The following is a 20,000-nucleotide window of genomic DNA, read 5'->3' as shown; positions in this document are numbered from 1 at the left end:
CGCTACAATGGATCTGCGAGAAATCTGTGACGGTCGGGCCTCGGGAATGGGTCCTGTCGCCGCCGCCGACTTTTATGATCGTCGATATATATCCCGACTTGCGTTTCGTACAAGTCTGTTTGTTCGCGGGGGCTTTTCTCTGCCGGGATTTGTGGGGAGGGATATATTTTTTTTGTTTCCTTTTTTTTTTGCTATCTTGGAAATGATATAGATCTAGCGGTCGGCCTCTCGCAGTTTGGGATATTGCAGCTATCCGTTCTCGGGGACTTCGGGAGGGGGAGGGGGAGGGGGAGGGACTTCGAGCGGGTCTTCTCCTGACGGCGGCCGGTTGTTAGTTAAACGTGGCGTCCCGGTCCCGTAGACTTTTTATCCCCGCTCGACTGTGGGCGCCTTGGCCGGGCTGCGGGAATGAGACGAAGCCCATTACCATTCGTCTTGTGGCCGTCGCTATCTATCTCTTTAAATCATGTACTTTAGCGAAAGTTTTTTTTTATAAACTTTGACGCCGCTTATGATAAAGAGGCGACGGGCTGGCGGAAGGGGCGGGGGGCTGGGGTAGGGGGTGGGGGGTAAGGGGGCGGAAGAGACCAATTCGAGAGTGACGTTTGCAAAATGGGGGGTGGAGGGGAAATAGGGTCGAGATTCAGCGTGTTGGAGGAGGAGTTGGAGGTTCTTCGGCTGGGAATTGTGGGGGTGAGAGGGGAGGTCTTTTGGAAGGGGGATTAAAGTTGAATTAAAGAACGAAATAGAAGTTGAATTTAAAAAGATAAAAGAAGAAGAAAACTGTTTCGGGGGACGAGCTCCATTACCCGAGCCGGAAATAGGACGCGAGATAGTTGGTCTGATGCGACGTGGCTGCGGTTCTGGGATTTTTATTTTTATTATTTTTTTTTATTCTTGATCTTGTGCTTGGATTAAAACCTCTCTTTTTTGCTGTTGTTTACTGCGCGTTCGTCCAAACTGCGGAGAGAAGAAAGGAAATTACACTAGTCAAGAAGAATGCAATGTAGGCTTGTATTTTAAGCTCTTGCTCTGGCAGTTAAAGCTGTTTTTTTTCTTTTTTTTTTCTTTTTTTGCTTGGGATTATTAGAATTATCGTGGCTGACGACAAACTTCCTCATTTTAGTTTTTCATTTCTCTGCCTCGCATTTTCTCTCTCCCCTCTCTCACTTTCTCTTTCCTCTTTCCTCTTTTCCCTCCCGTTTCTCCATTCCTTCTTCCCTCTTTCCCCTTTTTCTCTCCATTTCTCCTTCCCGTACCCTTCCCTCTCTTTTCCTCCTTCCTTTTCTCTTCCTTCTCCCTTCTTCCTTCTGCCTTCCTCCTTCCTCCTTCCCTTTCCCTTCCCTCTTCCGTTTCCTCTTCCCCTCCTCATTCCTTTCTTCATTACTTTTACCTTTTCTTTCCCCTCCGGCCCCTTTACCTTTACCTCCCCACCCCCTTCCCCTTTCCTCCTTTCACCCCCTCCTCCTCCTCCTCCTCCTCCTCCTCCTCCCTCCTCCTCCTCCTCCTCATCCTCATCCTCATCCTTCTCTCCCTCCTCCTCCCCTCCCTCCTGCCTCCTCCTCCTCCTCCTCCCTCCTCCTCCCTCCCTCCTCCTCCCTCCTCCTCCTCCTCCCTCCTCCTCCTCCTCCCTCCTCCTCCCTCCTCCTCCTCCTCTCCCTCCTCCTCCCTCCTGCTCCACCTCCTGCTCCACCTCATCCTCCCCTCCTACCTCCTTCACCACCTCCTCCTCCTCCTCCTCCTCCTCTCCTCCCTCCCTCCCTCCTCCTCCTCCCTCCTCCTCCTCCTCCTCCCTCCTCCTCCTCCTCCCTCCTCCTCCTCCTCCCTCCTCCTCCTCCTCCTCCCTCCTCCTTTCACCCCCCACCCCCGCCCCCTCCTCCTCCTCCTCCTCCTCCTCCTCCCTCCTCCTCCTCCTCCTCCTCCTCCTCCTCCTCCTCCTGTTTCCTTTCTCTCCGTTCTTTATCCTTTATCTCCCTGGCGTCAAGATCTTTCATTCCTCTTCTATTTCCGCGGGCAGCTCCAGGTGTTCGGCGCCCATTGGATTTACATAGGTATTGGTGGGCGGGCGTTGGCCTTCGCGCCGCCCGTGGATCGGTGGGCGGGGCGGCAAGGGGCGGAAGTGGGCGCGCCTGCGAAAGGGTGCCGCTTGCGTCGGTGCCACGGCGGCTGTGGCTGTCGGTTGTCAGATTCCCTTCCAACGACTGTTTACAAATACTACTACTATCACCACTACTACCACAACTACTACCACAACTATTACTACAACAACTACTACCATTACCACTACCACAACTACTACCACTACCGCTACCACAACTACTACCACTACCGCTACCACAACTACTACCGCTACCACAACTACTACCACTACCGCTACCACTACCGCCACCACTACCGCTATCACTACCGCTACCACAACTACTACCACAACTACTACCACAACTACTACCACAACTACTACCACAACTACTACCACAACTACTACCACAACTACTACCACAACTACTACCACAACTACTACCACAACTACTACCACTACCGCTACCACTACCGCTACCACTACCGCTACCACTACCACTACCGCTACCACTACCGCTACCACTACCGCTACCACTACCGCTACCACTACCGCTACCACTACCGCTACCACTACCGCTACCACTACCGCTACCACTACCGCTACCACAACTACTACCACGACTACTACCACTACTACCACAACTACTACCACTATTAACTTCACCACTACCGCTACCACTACCGCTACCACTACCGCTACCACTACCGCTACCACAACTACTACCACTACCGCTACCACTACCGCTACCACAACTACTACAACTACCGCTACCACAACTACTACCACTACCGCTACCACTACCGCTACCACAACTACTACCACTACCGCTACCACTACCGCTACCACAACTACTACCACTACCGCTACCACAACTACTACCACGACTACTACCACAACTACTACCACTACCGCTACCACTACCGCTACCACAACTACTACCACTACCGCTACCACAACTACTACCACTACCGCTACCACAACTACTACCACTACCGCTACCACAACTACTACCACTACCGCTACCACAACTACTACCACGACTACTACCACGACTACTACCACAACTACTACCACTACCGCTACCACTACCGCTACCACAACTACTACCACTACCCCTACCACAACTACTACCACAACTCTTACCAGGACTACTACCACAACTACTACCACTACCGGTACCACTACCGCTACCACAACTACTACCACTACCCCTACCACAACTACTACCACTACCGCTCCCACAACTACTACCACTACCCCTACCACAACTACTACCACTACCGCTAGCACGACTACTACCAGTACCGCTACCACTACCGCTACCACAACTACTACCGCTACCACAACTACTACCACAACTACTACCACGACTACTACCACAACTACTACCACTACCGCTACCACAACTACTACAACTACCGCTACCACAACTACTACCACTACCGCTACCACTACCGCTACCACAACGCTACCACAACTACTACCACAACTACTACCACGACTACTACCACAACTACTACCACTACCGCTACCACAACTACTACAACTACCGCTACCACAACTACTACCACTACCGCTACCACAACTACTACCACTACCGCTACCACAACTACTACCACTACCGCTACCACAACTACTACCACAACTACTACCACGACTACTACCACAACTACTACCACAACTATTACTACAACTACTACCACAACTACTACCACGACTACTACCACAACTACAACTACAACTGTTATTACAACTATTACTACAACTACAACTATTATTACAACTACAACTACTATCACAACTATTACTAAACTATAACTACTACCACAACTATTACTACAACTACAACTACTACCACAACTACAACTACAACTACTACAACTACTACCACAACTATTACTACAACTACAACTACCACCACAACTATTACTACAACTACTACCACAACTACTACCACAACTATTACTACAACTACCACTACTACAACAATTACTACAACTATTACCACTACCACCACCACCACCACCACCACAACTACCACCACCACTACTACCACCAACCACCACAACTACCACCACCAGCACCGGAACTCAGCCTCTTTAAATCCCATTATAACAACAAAGTAATTTCCGAAATCGATGCATAATTGAGTGAGTAGACAAGCCTTTTTGTTAATAGTTTTCGGAAAATCTAATTGACTTCATACAAAGGCCGCTTTAAAACACAGACGCTAATTAAGAGCTTCCACATTGTTGTAAAATTATTTAGGAAAATTTGGAAAGGTAGGGTGAGACAAAGAGACAAAGACGGAGCGTGGGTGAAGAGAAGAGAATGAAGGAAGAGAATGAAAGGAGGTAGGGAGGAGGAGGAGGAGGAGGAATGGGGGGAAGGAGAGACTAGGAGAAGAGGAGGAGGAATGGGGGGAAGGAGAGACTAAGAGAGGAGGAGGAGGAGGAGGAGGAGGAGGAGGAGGAGGAGGAGGAGGAGGAGGAGGAGGAGGAGGAGGAGGAGGAGGAGGAGGGAGGAAGAGGAGGAGGAATGGGGAAGGAGAGACTAAGAGAAGAAGAGGAGGAAGAATGGGGGAAGGAGAGACTAAGAGAGGAGGAGGAGGAGGAATGGGGGGGAAGGAGAGACTAAGAGAAGAAGAAGAGGAGGAGGAGGAGGAGGAAAAGGGATGAAAGAGTGGGAAGAAAGGATTCCGTGAGAGAAGGGAGGGAGAGCGTTAAATTGATAGAAGATCAAAGTAAAAAAAAAGTGAAGGCAAAAGAATGAAAGTGAAGGAGAGAACGAGATAAGAGAAAAAGGGAAGGAGAGAGATTGAGTGTGTGTAAGGAAAAGGGCGGAAAGGGAAAAAATAGGCAAGGAAGAGAGGAAACAAGAAGGAAAGGGAAGGTAGACGAAAGGAAGGGGCAAAGGAAGGGGAGAGAAGAGACGTAAACGGAGAGAGAAGCGAAGGAAGAAGATAGAGAAGGGAAAGTGAAAATGCGAAGAGCAAAGGAAGATGGAGAAAGGAAGAATGAAGAATATAGAGAAGGAAAGGTGAAAATGCGAAGAGGAAGTGAAGATGGACAAAGGAAGAATGAAGAATATAGAGAAGGAAAGGTGAAAATGCGAAGAGGAAGTGAAGATGGAGAAAGAAAGAAGGAAGAAGATGGACAAAGGAAGGAGGAAGAAGATGGACAAAGGAAGGAGGAAGAAGATAGAGAAGGAAAGGCGAAAATGCGAAGAGCAAGGGAAGATGGAGAAAGGAAGGAGGAAGAAGATAGAGAAGGGAAGGTAAAAATATGAAGAGGAAGGGAAAATGGAGAAAGGAAGGAGGAGCTGGAGAAATGGAGAAAGGAAGGAGGAGCTGGAGAAATGGAGAAAGGAAGGAGGAGCTGGAGAAATGGAGAAAGGAAGGAGGAGCTGGAGAAATGGAGAAAGGAAGGAGGAGCTGGAGAAATGGAGAAAGGAAGGAGGAAGAAGATGGAGAAAGGAAGGAGGAAGAAGATAGAGAAGGGAAGGTGAAAATGCGAAGAGCAAAGGAAGATGGGAGAAAGGAGTAGATGTAGATGAAAAGGGAGGAGGAAGGAGCGACGCGGAAAGTTTAAGAGTTCCGCTTAAGAAAGCGTCGCCTCCAATGATGCATCGCTGCCAGAACTTTGAGTGAGATATTACCCTCCCTCTACCCCCCCCCCTATTTTCACATCCCTCCCTTCCTCCTCCTCCCCCTATTTTCACCTCCCTCCCTTTCTCCTCCTCCTCCTATTTTCACATCCCTCCCTCCCCTCTACCACCCTCCCACCTCCCTCCCTCCCTCAGCCTCCCCCTATTTTCACCTCCCTCCCTCCCTCTACCTCCCCCTATTTTCACCTCCCTCTCCCTCTATCTCCCCTATTTTCACTTCCTCCCTTCCTTCTCCTCTCCCCTATTCCTTCACTTCTCTCCCTCTCCTCCTCCTCCCCCTATTTTCACCATCCCTCCCTTCCTCCCCTCTTACCACCCTCCCACCTCCTCCCTCCCTCTTCCTTCATCCCACCTCCTCTACCTCTTTCGCTGTACCTCCTCCCTCCCTCTCTCTCCCCTCCTCCTCCCTCTTCCTCCCACCTCTCTCCCTCTTCCTTCAATCCCTCCTCTACCTCTCTCCCTCTCCCTCTCTCACTCCCTACTCCTCCCTCTCCCTCCTCCTCCTCCTTCTCCCTCCTCCTCCCTCTCCTACTCCCTCTCCGCCTTCCCCTAATCCTCCCTCCTCCTACCTCTCTCCCTTTCTCCCTTTCGCAGTTTCTCCTCTACTTCTCCCTCTCCCTCTCCCTCCTCCCCCTCTCTCCCTCTCTCAATCTCCCCTCTACTTCTCCCCCTCCCTCTCCCTCTCCCTCTCCTCTCTGCCGCTCCTCTTACCCGTCTCTCATTTGTAATTTGATACAAGTATTTGAGCGGCAGCCTTCCGAAGGGGGGGGGGGGGAAGGGGGGGGGAGGGGTTGGGTGCGGAAGGAGTTAAGTAGACATAAATTGAGACGGGGATGGCATGGGCTGGGGTGGGGTAGGGGAGGGAGGGAAGGAAGGAGAAGGGCCGGGTATAGGGGGAGGGGAAGGAGGAGGGAGGGAAGGGCCGGGTATGGGAGGGAAGGGAGGGTAGGAGAAGGGCCGGGTATGGGAGGGGAGGAGGAGGGATGGGGATGGGCCGGATAAGGGAAGGGAAGGGAGGGATGGAAGCCGGGTAGGAAGGAGGGAGGGAGGGGAAAGGAAGGAGGGAAGGAGAAGGGCCGGGTATGGGAGGGGAGGGAGGGAGGGAAGGAGAAGGGATGGGCCGGGTAGGGGAAGGGCCGGGTAGGGAGGGAAGAGGAGAAGGGCGGGAATGGGCCGGGGTGGGGTAGGGGAAGGAGGGAAGGAGAAGGGCCGGGTATGGCAGGGGGAGGGAGGGTAGGAGAAGAGGCCGGGTATGGGAGTAGGGGAGGGGAAGGGAGGGTAAGGAGAAGGGCCGGGTATGGGAGGAGGGGGGGTAGGGGAGGGAGGGAAGGAGAAGGGCCGGGTATGGGAGGAGGGAGGGGACAGAGGAAAGGAGAAGGGCCGGGTAGGGAGGGGAGGGAGGGAAGAGGAAGGGATGGGGATGGGCCGGGTAGGGGGAGGGGAGGGAGGGAAGAGGAAGAGAGGGAGGGGAGGGAAGGGGAAGGGAAGGAGAAAGGGCCGGATATGGGAGGGGAGGGAGGGAAGAGAGGAAGAGGGAGGGGGAGGGAGAGGAAGGGAAGAGGAAGGGGAGAGGAGGGGAAGAGGGGAGGGAAGAGAGGAAGAGAGGAGGAGGGGAGGGAGAGGAAGAGGAAGAGAGAGGGAGGAGGAGGGAAGGGAAGAGAAGGTGAGGGGAGGGGAGGGAAGAGGAAGAGGAAGAGGAAGAGGAAGAGGAAGAGGAAGGGAAGGGGAAGGGAAGAGGAAGAGGAAGAGGAAGAGAAGGGGAGAGGAGAGCAGGAGACTCGAGAACTTCCGGCATCAGGTCGTCAGAGCGTGGTCGTCTTTCATCCATTAGAGGTTTTCTTTGGTTTGTTTTTGTTGCGTCGAATATCTTATTTTTTTTTCGTCTTTTGTTATCGGATTCTTGGCTGTTGGTTGTTTATTCATCGTTTCTCTTTGTGAAGTATGTTTCGTTGTTGGTTTTTCTCCGATTTTTTTATAGAATTTATTTATCCCCATTATCTGATATGTATGTTTTGCTCCCAAGCTGTGTTTATGTTCTGCCTTTATTTTCTGATTGAGCAACTTGTAAATAAATTGATATATGAAATTTATTTATTTACTGGAAGGCGGAAGGGAGCGCCGTGTGCAGATGGCACGATCTAATTAATTCGTGCTCTCCCTGTCCCTCCTTCTCTCTCTTTCTCTCCCTCTCCTTCTCTTTCTCTTTCTCTCCCTCATCCTCTCTTTCTCTTTCTCTCTCTCTCTCTCCTTTTCTTTCTCTTTCTCTCTCTCTCTCTCTCCTTTTCTTTCTCTTTCTCTCCCTCTCTCTCCTTTTCTTTCTCTTTCTCTCTCTCTCCCTCCTTCTCTTTCTTTCCCTCTCCCTCCTTCTCTTTCCTTCCCTCTCCCTCCTTCTCTTTCCTTCCCTCTCCCTCCTTCTCTTTCCTTCCCTCTCCCTCTCCTTCTCTTTCTCTCCCTCTCCCTCTCTTTCTCTTTCTCTCCCTCTCCCTCTCCCTCCTTCTCTTTCTCCTTCTCTCCCTCTCTCCTCTTTCTCATCCTCCCTCTTTCTCTATCTCACTCTCCCTCTTTCTCTTTCTCTCCCTCTCTCCTCTTTCTCTTTCTCATCCTCCCTCTTTCTCTTTCTCACCCTCCCTCTTTCTCTTTCCTTCCCTCTCCCTCTCCCTCCTTCTCTTTCCTTTCCTCTCACTCTCCCTCCTTCTCTTTCTCTCCCTCTCCCTCCTTCTCTCTCTCCCTCTCCCTCCTCTTTCTCTCCCTCTCCCTCCTTCTCTTTCTCTCCCTCTCCCTCCTTCTCTTTCTCTCCCTCTCCCTCCTTCTCTTTCTCTCCCTCTCCCTCCTTCTCTCTCTCTCCCTCTCGATCCTTCTCTTCTCTCCCTCTCGATCCTTCTCTTTCTCTCCCTCTCCCTCCTTCTCTTTCTCTCCCTCTCCCTCCTTCTCTTTCTCTCCCTCTCCTTCTCTTTCTCTCTCTCTCCCTCCCCCTCCTTCTCTTTCTCTCCCTCTCCCTCTCCCTCTCCCCTTCCTCCTCCTTTTCTCCCTCCTTCTCCCCCTCTTCCTCCTTTTCTCCCTCACTCTCCTTCTCTTTCCCTCCCTCTTCTCTCTCCGTACCTTCGTAAGAAAGAATATAATCCATTTTTCCCCCAACCTGCCGAAGCCGCGCCCTAATGAGGAATCCCTCTTCCTTTTCTCTCCCTTTCTTCAGATCTTCGACGACGTGTACTTGCTGAGGCACCGTCGAGTCGCCCGCCGTTCGGCCGACCCGTCCCTGCTCCACCATGAGAACCTCGTGTCGGAACCCCACGTGAGTTCGGGTTTTGTTTTGCTTTTGCTTTTTTCGTGTTTTTCTTGTTGATTTTATAGTTTTTTTGGGGGGTTTGGGGGAGGTTTAAGGGGTTTTTAGGGGTATTTGGGGGTTTTAAGGGTTTTTTTTAGGGGTTTTAAGGGTATTTGGGATCAGTGGGCGAGAGGTTTTCAGGGTTTTTGAGAGTTAACTTGGATGCGGGTAGTGTCGAGATCCCGCTGCCAGATCCACCTATCAGTGAGGACCCTCCCTCCCTAACTGAAGTTAGGGGGGCGATTTCCAAGCTGAAGAGTGGTAAAGCAGCTGGTATCTGCGGCATACCAGCTGAACTGTTAAAGGCTGGTGGTGAACCTATGGCACGGGGGTTACATGCTGTCCTGGCTGCCATCTGGCAGTCCGGTTCCGTTCCTCCTGACCTGTTGAGGGGTGTGGTCATCCCTCTCTGGAAGGGGAAGGGGGACCGTTGGGACTGCAGCAATCACCGAGGCATCACACTGCTCAGTATACCAGGCAAGGTTCTCGCCCACATCCTTCTGAGACGTATCAGAGACCATCTACTGAGGCACCAGAGACTGGAGCAATCCGGATTCACTCCTGGTAAGTCCACAATAGACCGTATCCTCGCGCTTCGAGTCATTGTAGAGCGCCGTCGTGAATTCGGGCGTGGGCTGCTTGCAGCCTACATCGACCTCAAGAAGGCGTTCGATACGGTGCATCGGGAGTCACTTTGGGAGATCCTGAGGCTGAGAGGAATACCAACAAGGATTATTGGACTAATAGCAAGCCTGTATACTGGTACTGAAAGTGCTGTAAAGTGTGGTGGGGGCCTGTCGAGCTTCTTTCCTGTAAGTTCAGGAGTGAGGCAAGGCTGTGTCCTTGCACCAACTCTTTTCAACACTTGCATGGACTGGATACTGGGCAGAGCTACTGTTCAAAGTCATTGTGGGGCAACGCTGGGCAATATCAAGGTTACAGACCTTGACTTTGCTGATGACGTTGCCATTCTATCTGAGTCTTTGGAAACCCTAGTGGCGGCTCTCAATGCATTTAGCAATGAAGCAAAGCCCCTGGGTCTAGAGGTCTCCTGGACCAAGACCAAGGTCCAGGAATTTGGGGACTTGATAGGAGAACCTGTTCAGTCGATACGTGCTTGCGGCGAGGACATTGAAGTCACAGAGAGCTTTACATACCTTGGTAGTGTAGTTCATAACTCTGGGCTGTCAGACCATGAAGTCAACAGACGGATTGGCCTGGCAGCAGGGGTCATGAACTCTCTCAACAAGAGTATTTGGAGATGTCGGTACCTGTGCAGAAGGACCAAGCTTCGGGTTTTCAAGGCCCTGATAATGCCAGTTTTGCTATACGGTAGCGAAACCTGGACATTGTCCTGTGCCTTGGAGGCTCGTCTTGAAGCCTTTTGCAATAGGTCCTTGCGCCAGATCATGGGGTACTGTTGGCGGGACCATGTGTCCAACCAACGGTTGCACCGTGAGACTGGCACAAGCCCTGTTATCTGCACAATCCGTGATCGCCAACTCAGGCTATACGGCCACCTGGCTCGCTTTCCTCAGGATGATCCTGCCCATCAGGTCGTCTCTATTCGAGACAACCCTGGGTGGAGGAGGCCTTTGGGACGACCGAGGAAGTCATGGCTTGGGCAGATCGACCAAACCTGCCGTGAAGAACTAGAGATGGGCCGAGTCCCTGCCTGGCGTCTAGCCATGAGGGATCCTCGTAGGTGGAAGCGAAGGGTGGATGCGGCTATGCGCCCCCGTCGGCGTCAGCCCCCATGATGATGATGATGATGATTGAGAGTCGTGTGGAAAGTCAAGTCACGTGGGTTGAGAATTTTGTGTGTTTGATTGCGTGTTGTATTGCACGTCGTTGCATGATTTCCACTCATCAAACTAATCTCTAATTGATGTAGCATAACACGCTGGGTCTAGTTATTCACTGGCTAGAGGTTGAAGGTTAGGCCTTGATGCACTAAGGAGTAAAATGACGGAAATATGAGCAACTTAAATGGCAGACGCTAGGTAGGTTAGGTTAGGCGAGGCGAGCTTCGAATGGGCTCGCTCGACTCCGCTTGACTTGGCTTGACTTTTCACTTTTCTCAGCTTGACTTGGTTTGACTTTTCACTTTTCTCAGTTTGACTTGGCTTGACTTTTCACTTTTCTCAGCTTGACTTAGATTGACTTTTCACTTTTCTCAGCTTGACTTAGCTTGACTTTTCACTTTTCTCAGCTTGACTTAGCTTGACTTTTCACTCATATCAGCTTAACTTGGCTTGATTTTTCACTTTTCTCAACTTGACTTCGCTTGACTTTCCACTCCTCCCAACTTGACTTCGCTTGACTTTCCACTCCTCCCAACTTGACTTCGCTTGACTTTCCACTCCTCCCAACTTGACTTCGCTTGACTTTCCACTCCTCCCAACTTGACTTCGCTTGACTTATCTTGACTTTCCACTCCTCCCAACTTGACTTCGCTTGACTCTCCACTCCTCCCAACTTGACTTCGCTTGACTTAGCTTGACTCTCCACTCCTCCCAACTTGACTTCGCTTGACTTAGCTTGACTCTCCACTCCTCCCAACTTGACTTCGCTTGACTTAGCTTGACTCTCCACTCCTCCCAACTTGACTTCGCTTGACTTAGCTTGACTCTCCACTCCTCCCAACTTGACTTCGCTTGACTCTCCACTCCTCCCAACTTGACTTCGCTTGACTCTCCACTCCTCCCAACTTGACTTCGCTTGACTTAGCTTGACTCTCCACTCCTCCCAACTTGACTTCGCTTGACTTAGCTTGACTCTCCACTCCTCCCAACTTGACTTCGCTTGACTTAGCTTGACTCTCCACTCCTCCCAACTTGACTTCGCTTGACTTAGCTTGACTCTCCACTCCTCCCAACTTGACTTCGCTTGACTCTCCACTCCTCCCAACTTGACTTCGCTTGACTTAGCTTGACTCTCCACTCCTCCCAACTTGACTTCGCTTGACTTAGCTTGACTCTCCACTCCTCCCAACTTGACTTCGCTTGACTTAGCTTGACTCTCCACTCCTCCCAACTTGACTTCGCTTGACTCTCCACTCCTCCCAACTTGACTTCGCTTGACTTAGCTTGACTCTCCACTCCTCCCAACTTGACTTCGCTTGACTTAGCTTGACTCTCCACTCCTCCCAACTTGACTTCGCTTGACTTAGCTTGACTCTCCACTCCTCCCAACTTGACTTCGCTTGACTTAGCTTGACTCTCCACTCCTCCCGACTTGACTTCGCTTGACTTTCCACTCCTCCCAACTTGACTTAGCTTGACTTTCCACTCCTCCCAACTTGACTTCGCTTGACCTAGCTCGACTTTCCACTCCTCCCACCCAAGCTAAGCCTAGGTCCTCTCGTGAGTCCTCGTGAGTCCTCGTGAGTCCCCAGGAGTCCCCGGGAGTCCCCGGGAGTCCCCAGGAGTCCCCAGGAGACCTCGGGAGTCCTCGGGAGTCCTCGGGAGTCCCCGGGAGTCCTCGGGAGTCCTCGGGAGTCCCCAGGAGTCCCCAGGAGTCCTCCACTTGAGCGCTAACTGGCCGTCGTTCGCAGGTCCGGTGGGCGGAGCAGCAGGTGGTGAAGCGGCGAGTGAAGCGGGACTTCCTGCACCAAGACCGCTCGGCCAAGTACATCTCCACGTGGATGGACGATCCCAAGTGGCCGCAGATGTGGTATCTGGTAAGTGGGCCGTCGGGGCGCTGGTACGGATGTTGGTGCTCCGTTTTTTAATTTTATTTGTCTATTTGTTTATATTTTTATTTTATTTTATTTTATTTTATTTTATTTGTTATTATTATTATTATTATTATTATTATTATTGTATATATATATATATATATATATATATATATATATATATATATATATATATATTATATATATATATTATATATATATGATTTTTTTTTTTTTTTTTTTTTTGGTATGAGAGGATTTGGTTGTTTTAGGGATGTTTGGCTGTTGGCTGCGGTTGCGTACTTGTGATGACATATTTGTGTATGATTTGTTTATCTTTATTTATCTTTATTTATCTGTTGAATAATTAATTTGATTGTGTTCATGCATTTCTTTGTGTATGTATATGTGTATGTATTTGTTTGTGTGTATGTATGCGTGTATGTGTATGTGTGTGTGTGTGTATATATATGTATGTGTGTATGCGTGCATGTGTGTGTGTGTGCGTGTGTATGTGTGCGTGTGTATGCGTGTATGTGTGTGTGTATTTATGTATGTATGTATATAATCATTCATTCATTTATTCATTTCTTCGTGTTTCCTTCCCCGTCAGAACCGCGGCGGCTCCCTGGACATGAACGTGCAGCCCGCGTGGTCGGAGGGCGTGAGCGGCAAGGGCGTGGTGGTGACCATCCTGGACGACGGCCTGGAGAAGGACCACCCCGACCTCATAAAAAACTACGTGAGTTCTCTCTGGGCGTCGGAGGGAGGGGTCGGGGCTTGAGGTTGATTAGAGTCGGGGTTTTTTGGAGAGTCTGTTGATTTCGGTGGTGTCGTGGGATGGGTTGGGGGGGTTGGGGGTGTAGGAAAGCGGGTCTTTTTTGTAGAGATTTGGACGTGATTGTTATTATTATTGTTTTTTTTTTTTTTGTGAGTGTGTGTCTGTGTCTGTGATGGTCGTATTTTTTTTCTATCATGCAAACAATGCGGAGCGGAATGACTACCATTCGTACATTAACCTTTTTTTCTCTTCTCTTCTCTCTTTTCTCTTGAACTCAGGACCCCAATGCCTCGTACGACGTGAACAGCCACGACCCTGACCCGATGCCGCGCTACGACCTGGTGGATTCCAACCGCCACGGGACGCGCTGTGCCGGAGAGGTCGCCGCCGACGCCAACAACTCCATCTGCGCCGTCGGAGTGGCTTACGAGGCGTCCGTGGGAGGTACGGTGGGGAGGGGGCGCTAGGGGGAGGGAGGCGGGGTGGGGTGGCGCGTTGGGGGGTGTTGGGGGGTGTTGAGAGGGATACGTGCTTGGTGGATTGGATGAGTCGCAGCAGGAGCAACGAAGGGAAGGACAAGAAAACGTACGAATATGCCGAAGGCCTTTTCGCTTTGCTGCTTCATCATGGTATTCGCATTTCCTTGTTCTTCCCTTCGTTGTCATTTGGTAATTTTGCTTTAACCCCTGTTTATAGATTTTAAAAAATGAATGTATAATTGTCGACATCCTCTTTTGTTTTCTCCTGCACCACCTTCTCACCGTCGTCCTCCTCCAGGGGTCCGCATGTTGGACGGCGACGTGACGGACGCGGTGGAGGCCCGGTCGCTGGCCCTCAACCCGCAGCACATTGACATCTACTCCGCGTCTTGGGGCCCCGACGACGACGGCAAGACGGTGGACGGGCCCGGACAGCTGGCCACGCGAGCCTTCGTCGAGGGCATCCGAAACGTGAGGCCGGGTCGAGTCCTGGGGCTTAGGGGAGGGAGGGACAGAGTGGGAGTGTTGAGGATTGTTTTTTGTTTAATTTTGTAGAATTTGGGTTTCAGGGGGAACTTGAGGAATATTTTTACTTCTATCTATTTTTCATATGCTGGGATCGTCTTTGAGGAATGGGCTTTTCACTTTTTTTTTTCTTCGCTATGCTGGGGGTGTTTTTTTGCTCTGTATAAAGCTCACGTTAGGAAATGTATCAGTATGACTTGTATTTCTTTGGCAGGGTCGAGGTGGTAAGGGCTCCATCTTCGTGTGGGCTTCGGGAAACGGAGGTCGAGATCAAGATAACTGCAACTGCGACGGCTACACGAACTCCATCTGGACCCTGAGCATCTCATCGGCTACAGGTATGACTCTTCTTCCCAAATTTCGGTTTGGAGATATTTCGGAATATAAGTACGTTTTGAATATATGTGTTTTGTTTCGTTCTTAATGTAGGTCGGTTGGTTAGTTATGAAAACATTGTCGTACTCTCTCCCACATGCACAAATGTTATTAATTTTGCGTCTTCTTTTCCCCCGCCCGCCCATCCGCCCGCCCACAGAGAAGGGTCGCGTCCCGTGGTACTCTGAGGCGTGCAGCTCCACTCTGGCGACGACCTACAGCTCCGGCTCGCTCGGGGAGAAGCAGATCGTGACCACCGACCTGCACCACTCCTGCACGTCGTCGCACACAGGGACGTCGGCCTCCGCGCCTCTCGCCGCCGCCATCTGCGCTCTGGCTCTGCAGGTCGGGACCGTCGGCGGCTCTTGAACTTGAACTTGCCCGATTTTTGGTGTTTTTGCCTGTTAATCTATGTGTATTTTTTTTTATCTGCGTGTCTGGTTATCAGTTCATTATGTATCCATTTGGGTGGGGGTTTACATTCAAGATTACGAACAGGAATTTAGGGTTCTTGTCTTTTGGTGTTTTTGCCTGTTTATCTATGTACATTTTTTATCTGGCTATCAGTTCATTATGTATCCATTTAGGTGGGGGTTTATATTCTTAGATTACGGACAGGAATTTAGGGTTCTTGGTTCTTGTCTTATTTTCTGAAGCGGGTGAAAGGTCGTTTATTTGTTGAAGATTATGATGAGCAAAGCATTTTTTTCTGCAATCGCTGTCATGACTTCATCTGGCCCATGTCCTCTCGGCGAAGTCTAACGATATTGAACGACGTCCGCTTCGTCCTCAGGTGAACCGAGACCTCACGTGGCGGGACATGCAGCACATCGTGGTCCGAACGGCGCGACCGGAGAACCTGGAGGCGCCCGACTGGCAGAGCAACGGGGTCGGCCGCCACGTCTCGCACAGGTCAGTTCTCGGACGGATGGACGGACGTGTGTGTGTCTGTGTGTGTGTGTGCGAGTGTGCGTGTTCGTGTGCTCGTTCTCTGTCTCTCTCTCTCTCTCTCTCTCTCTCTCTGTCTCTCTCTCTGTCTCTCTCTCTCTCTCTCTCTCTCTCTCTCTCTCTCTCTCTCTCTCTCTCTCTCTCTCTCTCTCTCTGTCTGTCTGTCTGTCTGTCTGTCTCTGTCTCTGTCTCTCTCTGTCTCTCTCTGTCTCTCTCTCTCTCTCTCTTTTTCTCTTTTTCTCTTTCTCTTTCTCTTTCTCTTTCTCTTTCTCTTTCTCTCTCTCCCTCTCCCTCTCCCTCTCCCTCTCCCTCTCCCTCTCCCTCCCCCTCCCCCTCTCTCGTGTTGTATCTACTGCAAGCCCTTTATCATTATGTACGGTCATATGTGCAGAAAATGCAGAAAAAAGCGTACCGTTTCACTGGCTCTTTCTCCAAAACCGTCACTTCTCGGACTGTCCCTTTCCCAGAACCCCTTTCACTCATTCTCTAATCCCCGCAGGTTTGGTTACGGCCTCATGGACGCCTACGCCATGGTCCAGCTGGCCCGCAACTGGACCAGTGTCCCCACGCAGAGAAAGTGCGAGGTGGCCGCGTCCCACATCGACAAGTGAGCCTTTTCCCATTTTGTCTCTGATGGTTATAGTAGATTTGCGATTGCTATTTTCGGTGTCACTGTGATTTGTTGTTGCTGATATTGTCATTATCGTTATCATTACTGCTATTATCATTACTGTTTTTGTTGTTATTGGTCTTAATATCACTACCACCACCACAACCACTACAACTACTACTACTACAACCACATTTCTTGCTACTACAACCACATTTCTACTACCACCACAACCACATTACTACTACCACCACAACCACTACTTCTACCCCCACAATACTACTACTACCACCACAACCACATTACTACTACCACCACAACCACTACTACCCCCACATCCTCTACTACTAATCATCATTCTTAAAGTATCACTATCACAACTATGCCAATACCAACAACATAATCCTTTTCCTCCAGACTGATCCCACAGAAGAGCTTCGTCACCCTGGAGCTCGACGTCACCGACTGCCCGGGCGTCAACTACTTGGAACACGTGCAGGCCAAGGTCAGTGAAGAGGGCGCGGTGCGGGAACGGGTCATTGGAGGCTTAGTATTTGAGGGAAAGGATGTTTTAAGGGGTGTTTTAAGGGGTGTTTTAGAGGGTGTTTTAAGGGGTGTTTTAAGGGGTGTTTTAAGGGGTGTTTTAGAGGGTGTTTTAGAGGGTGTTTTAAAGGGTGTTTGTTTAGAGGGTGTTTTAAAGGATGTTTTAAAGGATGTTTTAAAGGGTGTTTTAGAGGGTGTTTTAGAGGGTGTTTTAAGGGGTGTTTTAGAGGGTGGATGTTTTAAAGGATGGATGTTTTAAAGGATGGATGTTTTAAAGGATGGATGTTTTAAAGGATGGATGTTTTAAAGGATGGATGTTTTAAAGGATGGATGTTTTAAAGGATGGATGTTTTAAAGGATGGATGTTTTAAAGGATGGATGTTTTAAAGGATGGATGTTTTAAAGGATGGATGTTTTAAAGGATGGATGTTTTAAAGGATGGATGTTTTAAAGGATGGATGTTTTAAAGGATGGATGTTTTAAAGGATGGATGTTTTAAAGGATGGATGTTTTAAAGGATGGATGTTTTAAAGGATGGATGTTTTAAAGGATGGATGTTTTAAAGGATGGATGTTTTAAAGGATGGATGTTTTAAAGGATGGATGTTTTAAAGGATGGATGTTTTAAAGGATGGATGTTTTAAAGGATGGATGTTTTAAAGGATGGATGTTTTAAAGGATGGATGTTTTAAAGGATGGATGTTTTAAAGGATGGATGTTTTAAAGGATGGATGTTTTAAAGGATGGATGTTTTAAAGGATGGATGTTTTAAAGGATGGATGTTTTAAAGGATGTTTTGAAGATTCACCCTTTAAGATTTTTGTTTTATTTCCTCTTCATTATATTGCGGGGATGTTTGATAGGGAGTGGATATTTTTAGCTCTTATCTTTTTATTGTTTTGTGAGAAAGAAAATGGGCTAGATTATAGTAATATTTATCTTCTCCATCATATTCATTTTCTCCCGTTTGTGTGTGCTTGATAATCATTTTTCATTTTCCCTTTTTTTTTATATTCCTTTTCCCGTTTTTTTTTGTGTGATATTCCTTTTCCCGTTCCGTTTATTCCCCTTCGCTTCGCCCTGTACATCTCTTTTCTTCCACTCCGCCTTAGGTATCGCTGACAGCTGATCGTCGAGGTGACATCGAGATCTACCTGTCGTCGCCGTCGGGAGTGAAGTCCACCCTCCTCGCCCAACGCCCGCACGACAACTCCCGCACGGGCTTCCACGTGAGTCGATGGGGGTGGCTTTGGGGGGTTCGAAGAAGGGGACTTGGGTTCTGATAGAAGGGGCGTTGGGGTTTGGTGAAGGGGGCTTGGGTTGGGACAATGGACGATGGGAACTTAAGGTTAAGACTATTAATGGTTTTAGAAAAGGGGTCTTTTGGTGGAAGAATTGTATTTTAATTTAACAAATTTGTGTTGGTTTGCAAAGGAGGAATAAAGATAGATAAATGTAGAAATCATTTGTGAAAATTAGATCTGATAAAAGATCTGTTTCCTCAATAGACACATAAGTGTGTTATCTAGTAATGAAGAGAGAAGTAAAACATGATTTTCTTTCCCGAATTCCAACCAAATATCTTGTCAACTTGGATTTCTTAGTAAATTATTCTAGAAATATATCAATAATCAACACCATTCTTGTATCTTCTCTTGGTAAATTATTCTAGAAAGATTAATAACCAACTCCATTTTTGTATTTTCTCAGTAAATTACTCTAGAAAGATGTCAGTAATCAACACCATTCTTGTATTTTCTCTTCGTAAATTATTCTAGAAAGATGTCAATAACCAACACCATTCTTGTATTTTCTCTTGGTAAATTATTCTTGAAAGATGTCAATAATCACCACCATTCTTGTATTTTCTCTTCGTAAATTATTCTAGAAAGATGTCAATAACCAACACCATTCTTGTATTTTCTCTCAGTAAATTATCCTATAAAGACATCAATAATTAACACCATGTGTATTTTCTCAGTAAATTATTCTAGAAAGATATCAATCAACACCATTCTTGTAATTTCTCTTCATAAATTATTCTAGAAAGATATCAATAATCAACACCATTCTTGTATTTTCTCTTGGTAAATTATTCTTGAAAGATGTCAATAATCACCACCATTCTTGTATTTTCTCTTCGTAAATTATTCTAGAAAGATATCAATACTCAACACCATTCTCGTATTTTCTCTCAGTAAATTATTCTAGAAAGACATCAATAATTAACACCATTCTTGTATTTTCTCAGTAAATTATTCCATAAAGATATCAATCAACACCATGTGTATTTTCTCTTAGTAAATTATTCCAGAAAGATATCAATAATCAACACCATTCTTGTATTTTCTCAGTAAATTATTCTAGAAAGACATCAATAATCAACACCATTCTTGTATTTTCTCTTCGTAAATTATTCTAGAAAGACATCAATAATCAACACCATTCTTGTATTTTCTCTTCGTAAATTATTCTAGAAAGACATCAATAATCAACACCATTCTTGTATTTTCTCTTGGTAAATTATTCTAGAAAGACATCAATAACCAACACCATTCATCTATTTTCTCTTGGTAAATTATTCTAGAAAGACATCAATAACCAACACCATTCATCTATTTTCTCTTGGTAAATTATCCTAGACATCAATAATCAACACCATATTTTCCCAGAAGACACCAGTGATTAACACTCTTTTGTATCGTCAGTCGTGGCCTTTCATGACCGTCCACATGTGGGGTGAACGGCCCCTGGGGAAGTGGAAGCTGGAGATCCACAACAACGGACACTTCTTCACCACAGGTAAGTGGAACGTGGAACATGGAAGTGGAAGATGGAAGTGGGTGTGTTGAAGGAGGTGTGAAAGGAGTGGGAGTGGGAGTGGGAGTGGAATTAGATGTGGGAAAAGTGGATGAGGTGGTAGGAATTTAAGTTGGTGCCGAAGACGTGGAGAAAGTAGAACAACTAGAAGTGGAAGCTGAAGTGGAAGT

At 48.2% G+C, this 20,000-nt stretch overlaps 2 protein-coding genes across 2 annotated transcripts in view; one reads left to right on the top strand and one right to left on the bottom strand.

Moving 5' to 3' along the window:
- The first annotated feature begins 8,941 nt into the window (after positions 1-8,941).
- LOC113817518 (furin-like protease kpc-1) overlaps positions 8,942-20,000 on the top strand; it is a 31,853-nt gene continuing 20,794 nt past the window's right edge. Inside the window, exons 1-12 of the mRNA XM_070114469.1 lie at positions 8,942-9,038; positions 12,628-12,753; positions 13,364-13,492; positions 13,810-13,975; positions 14,309-14,481; positions 14,750-14,873; positions 15,071-15,255; positions 15,704-15,822; positions 16,358-16,465; positions 16,886-16,973; positions 18,123-18,239; positions 19,719-19,812. Coding sequence (XP_069970570.1) covers positions 12,718-12,753; positions 13,364-13,492; positions 13,810-13,975; positions 14,309-14,481; positions 14,750-14,873; positions 15,071-15,255; positions 15,704-15,822; positions 16,358-16,465; positions 16,886-16,973; positions 18,123-18,239; positions 19,719-19,812 — 1,339 coding nt within the window. The 5' untranslated portion in view covers positions 8,942-9,038; positions 12,628-12,717. The remainder of the gene's footprint in view (positions 9,039-12,627; positions 12,754-13,363; positions 13,493-13,809; positions 13,976-14,308; positions 14,482-14,749; positions 14,874-15,070; positions 15,256-15,703; positions 15,823-16,357; positions 16,466-16,885; positions 16,974-18,122; positions 18,240-19,718; positions 19,813-20,000) is intronic.
- Positions 11,307-12,707, bottom strand: LOC138859442 (tropomyosin-like). The gene is made up of 2 exons (XM_070114706.1): positions 12,373-12,707; positions 11,307-12,132 (listed from the first exon to the last, which is right to left on the bottom strand). The coding sequence occupies exons 1-2, from the start codon at positions 12,705-12,707 to the stop codon at positions 11,307-11,309; spliced, it is 1,161 nt and encodes a 386-aa protein (XP_069970807.1).

The sequence above is a fragment of the Penaeus vannamei genome, chromosome 36 (genome assembly GCF_042767895.1).
Source record: "Penaeus vannamei isolate JL-2024 chromosome 36, ASM4276789v1, whole genome shotgun sequence".
Classification (NCBI taxonomy): domain Eukaryota; kingdom Metazoa; phylum Arthropoda; class Malacostraca; order Decapoda; family Penaeidae; genus Penaeus; species Penaeus vannamei.
The sequence above is the reverse complement of the archived record's forward strand: the minus strand, read 5'-3'. Positions and strand labels throughout refer to the sequence as shown.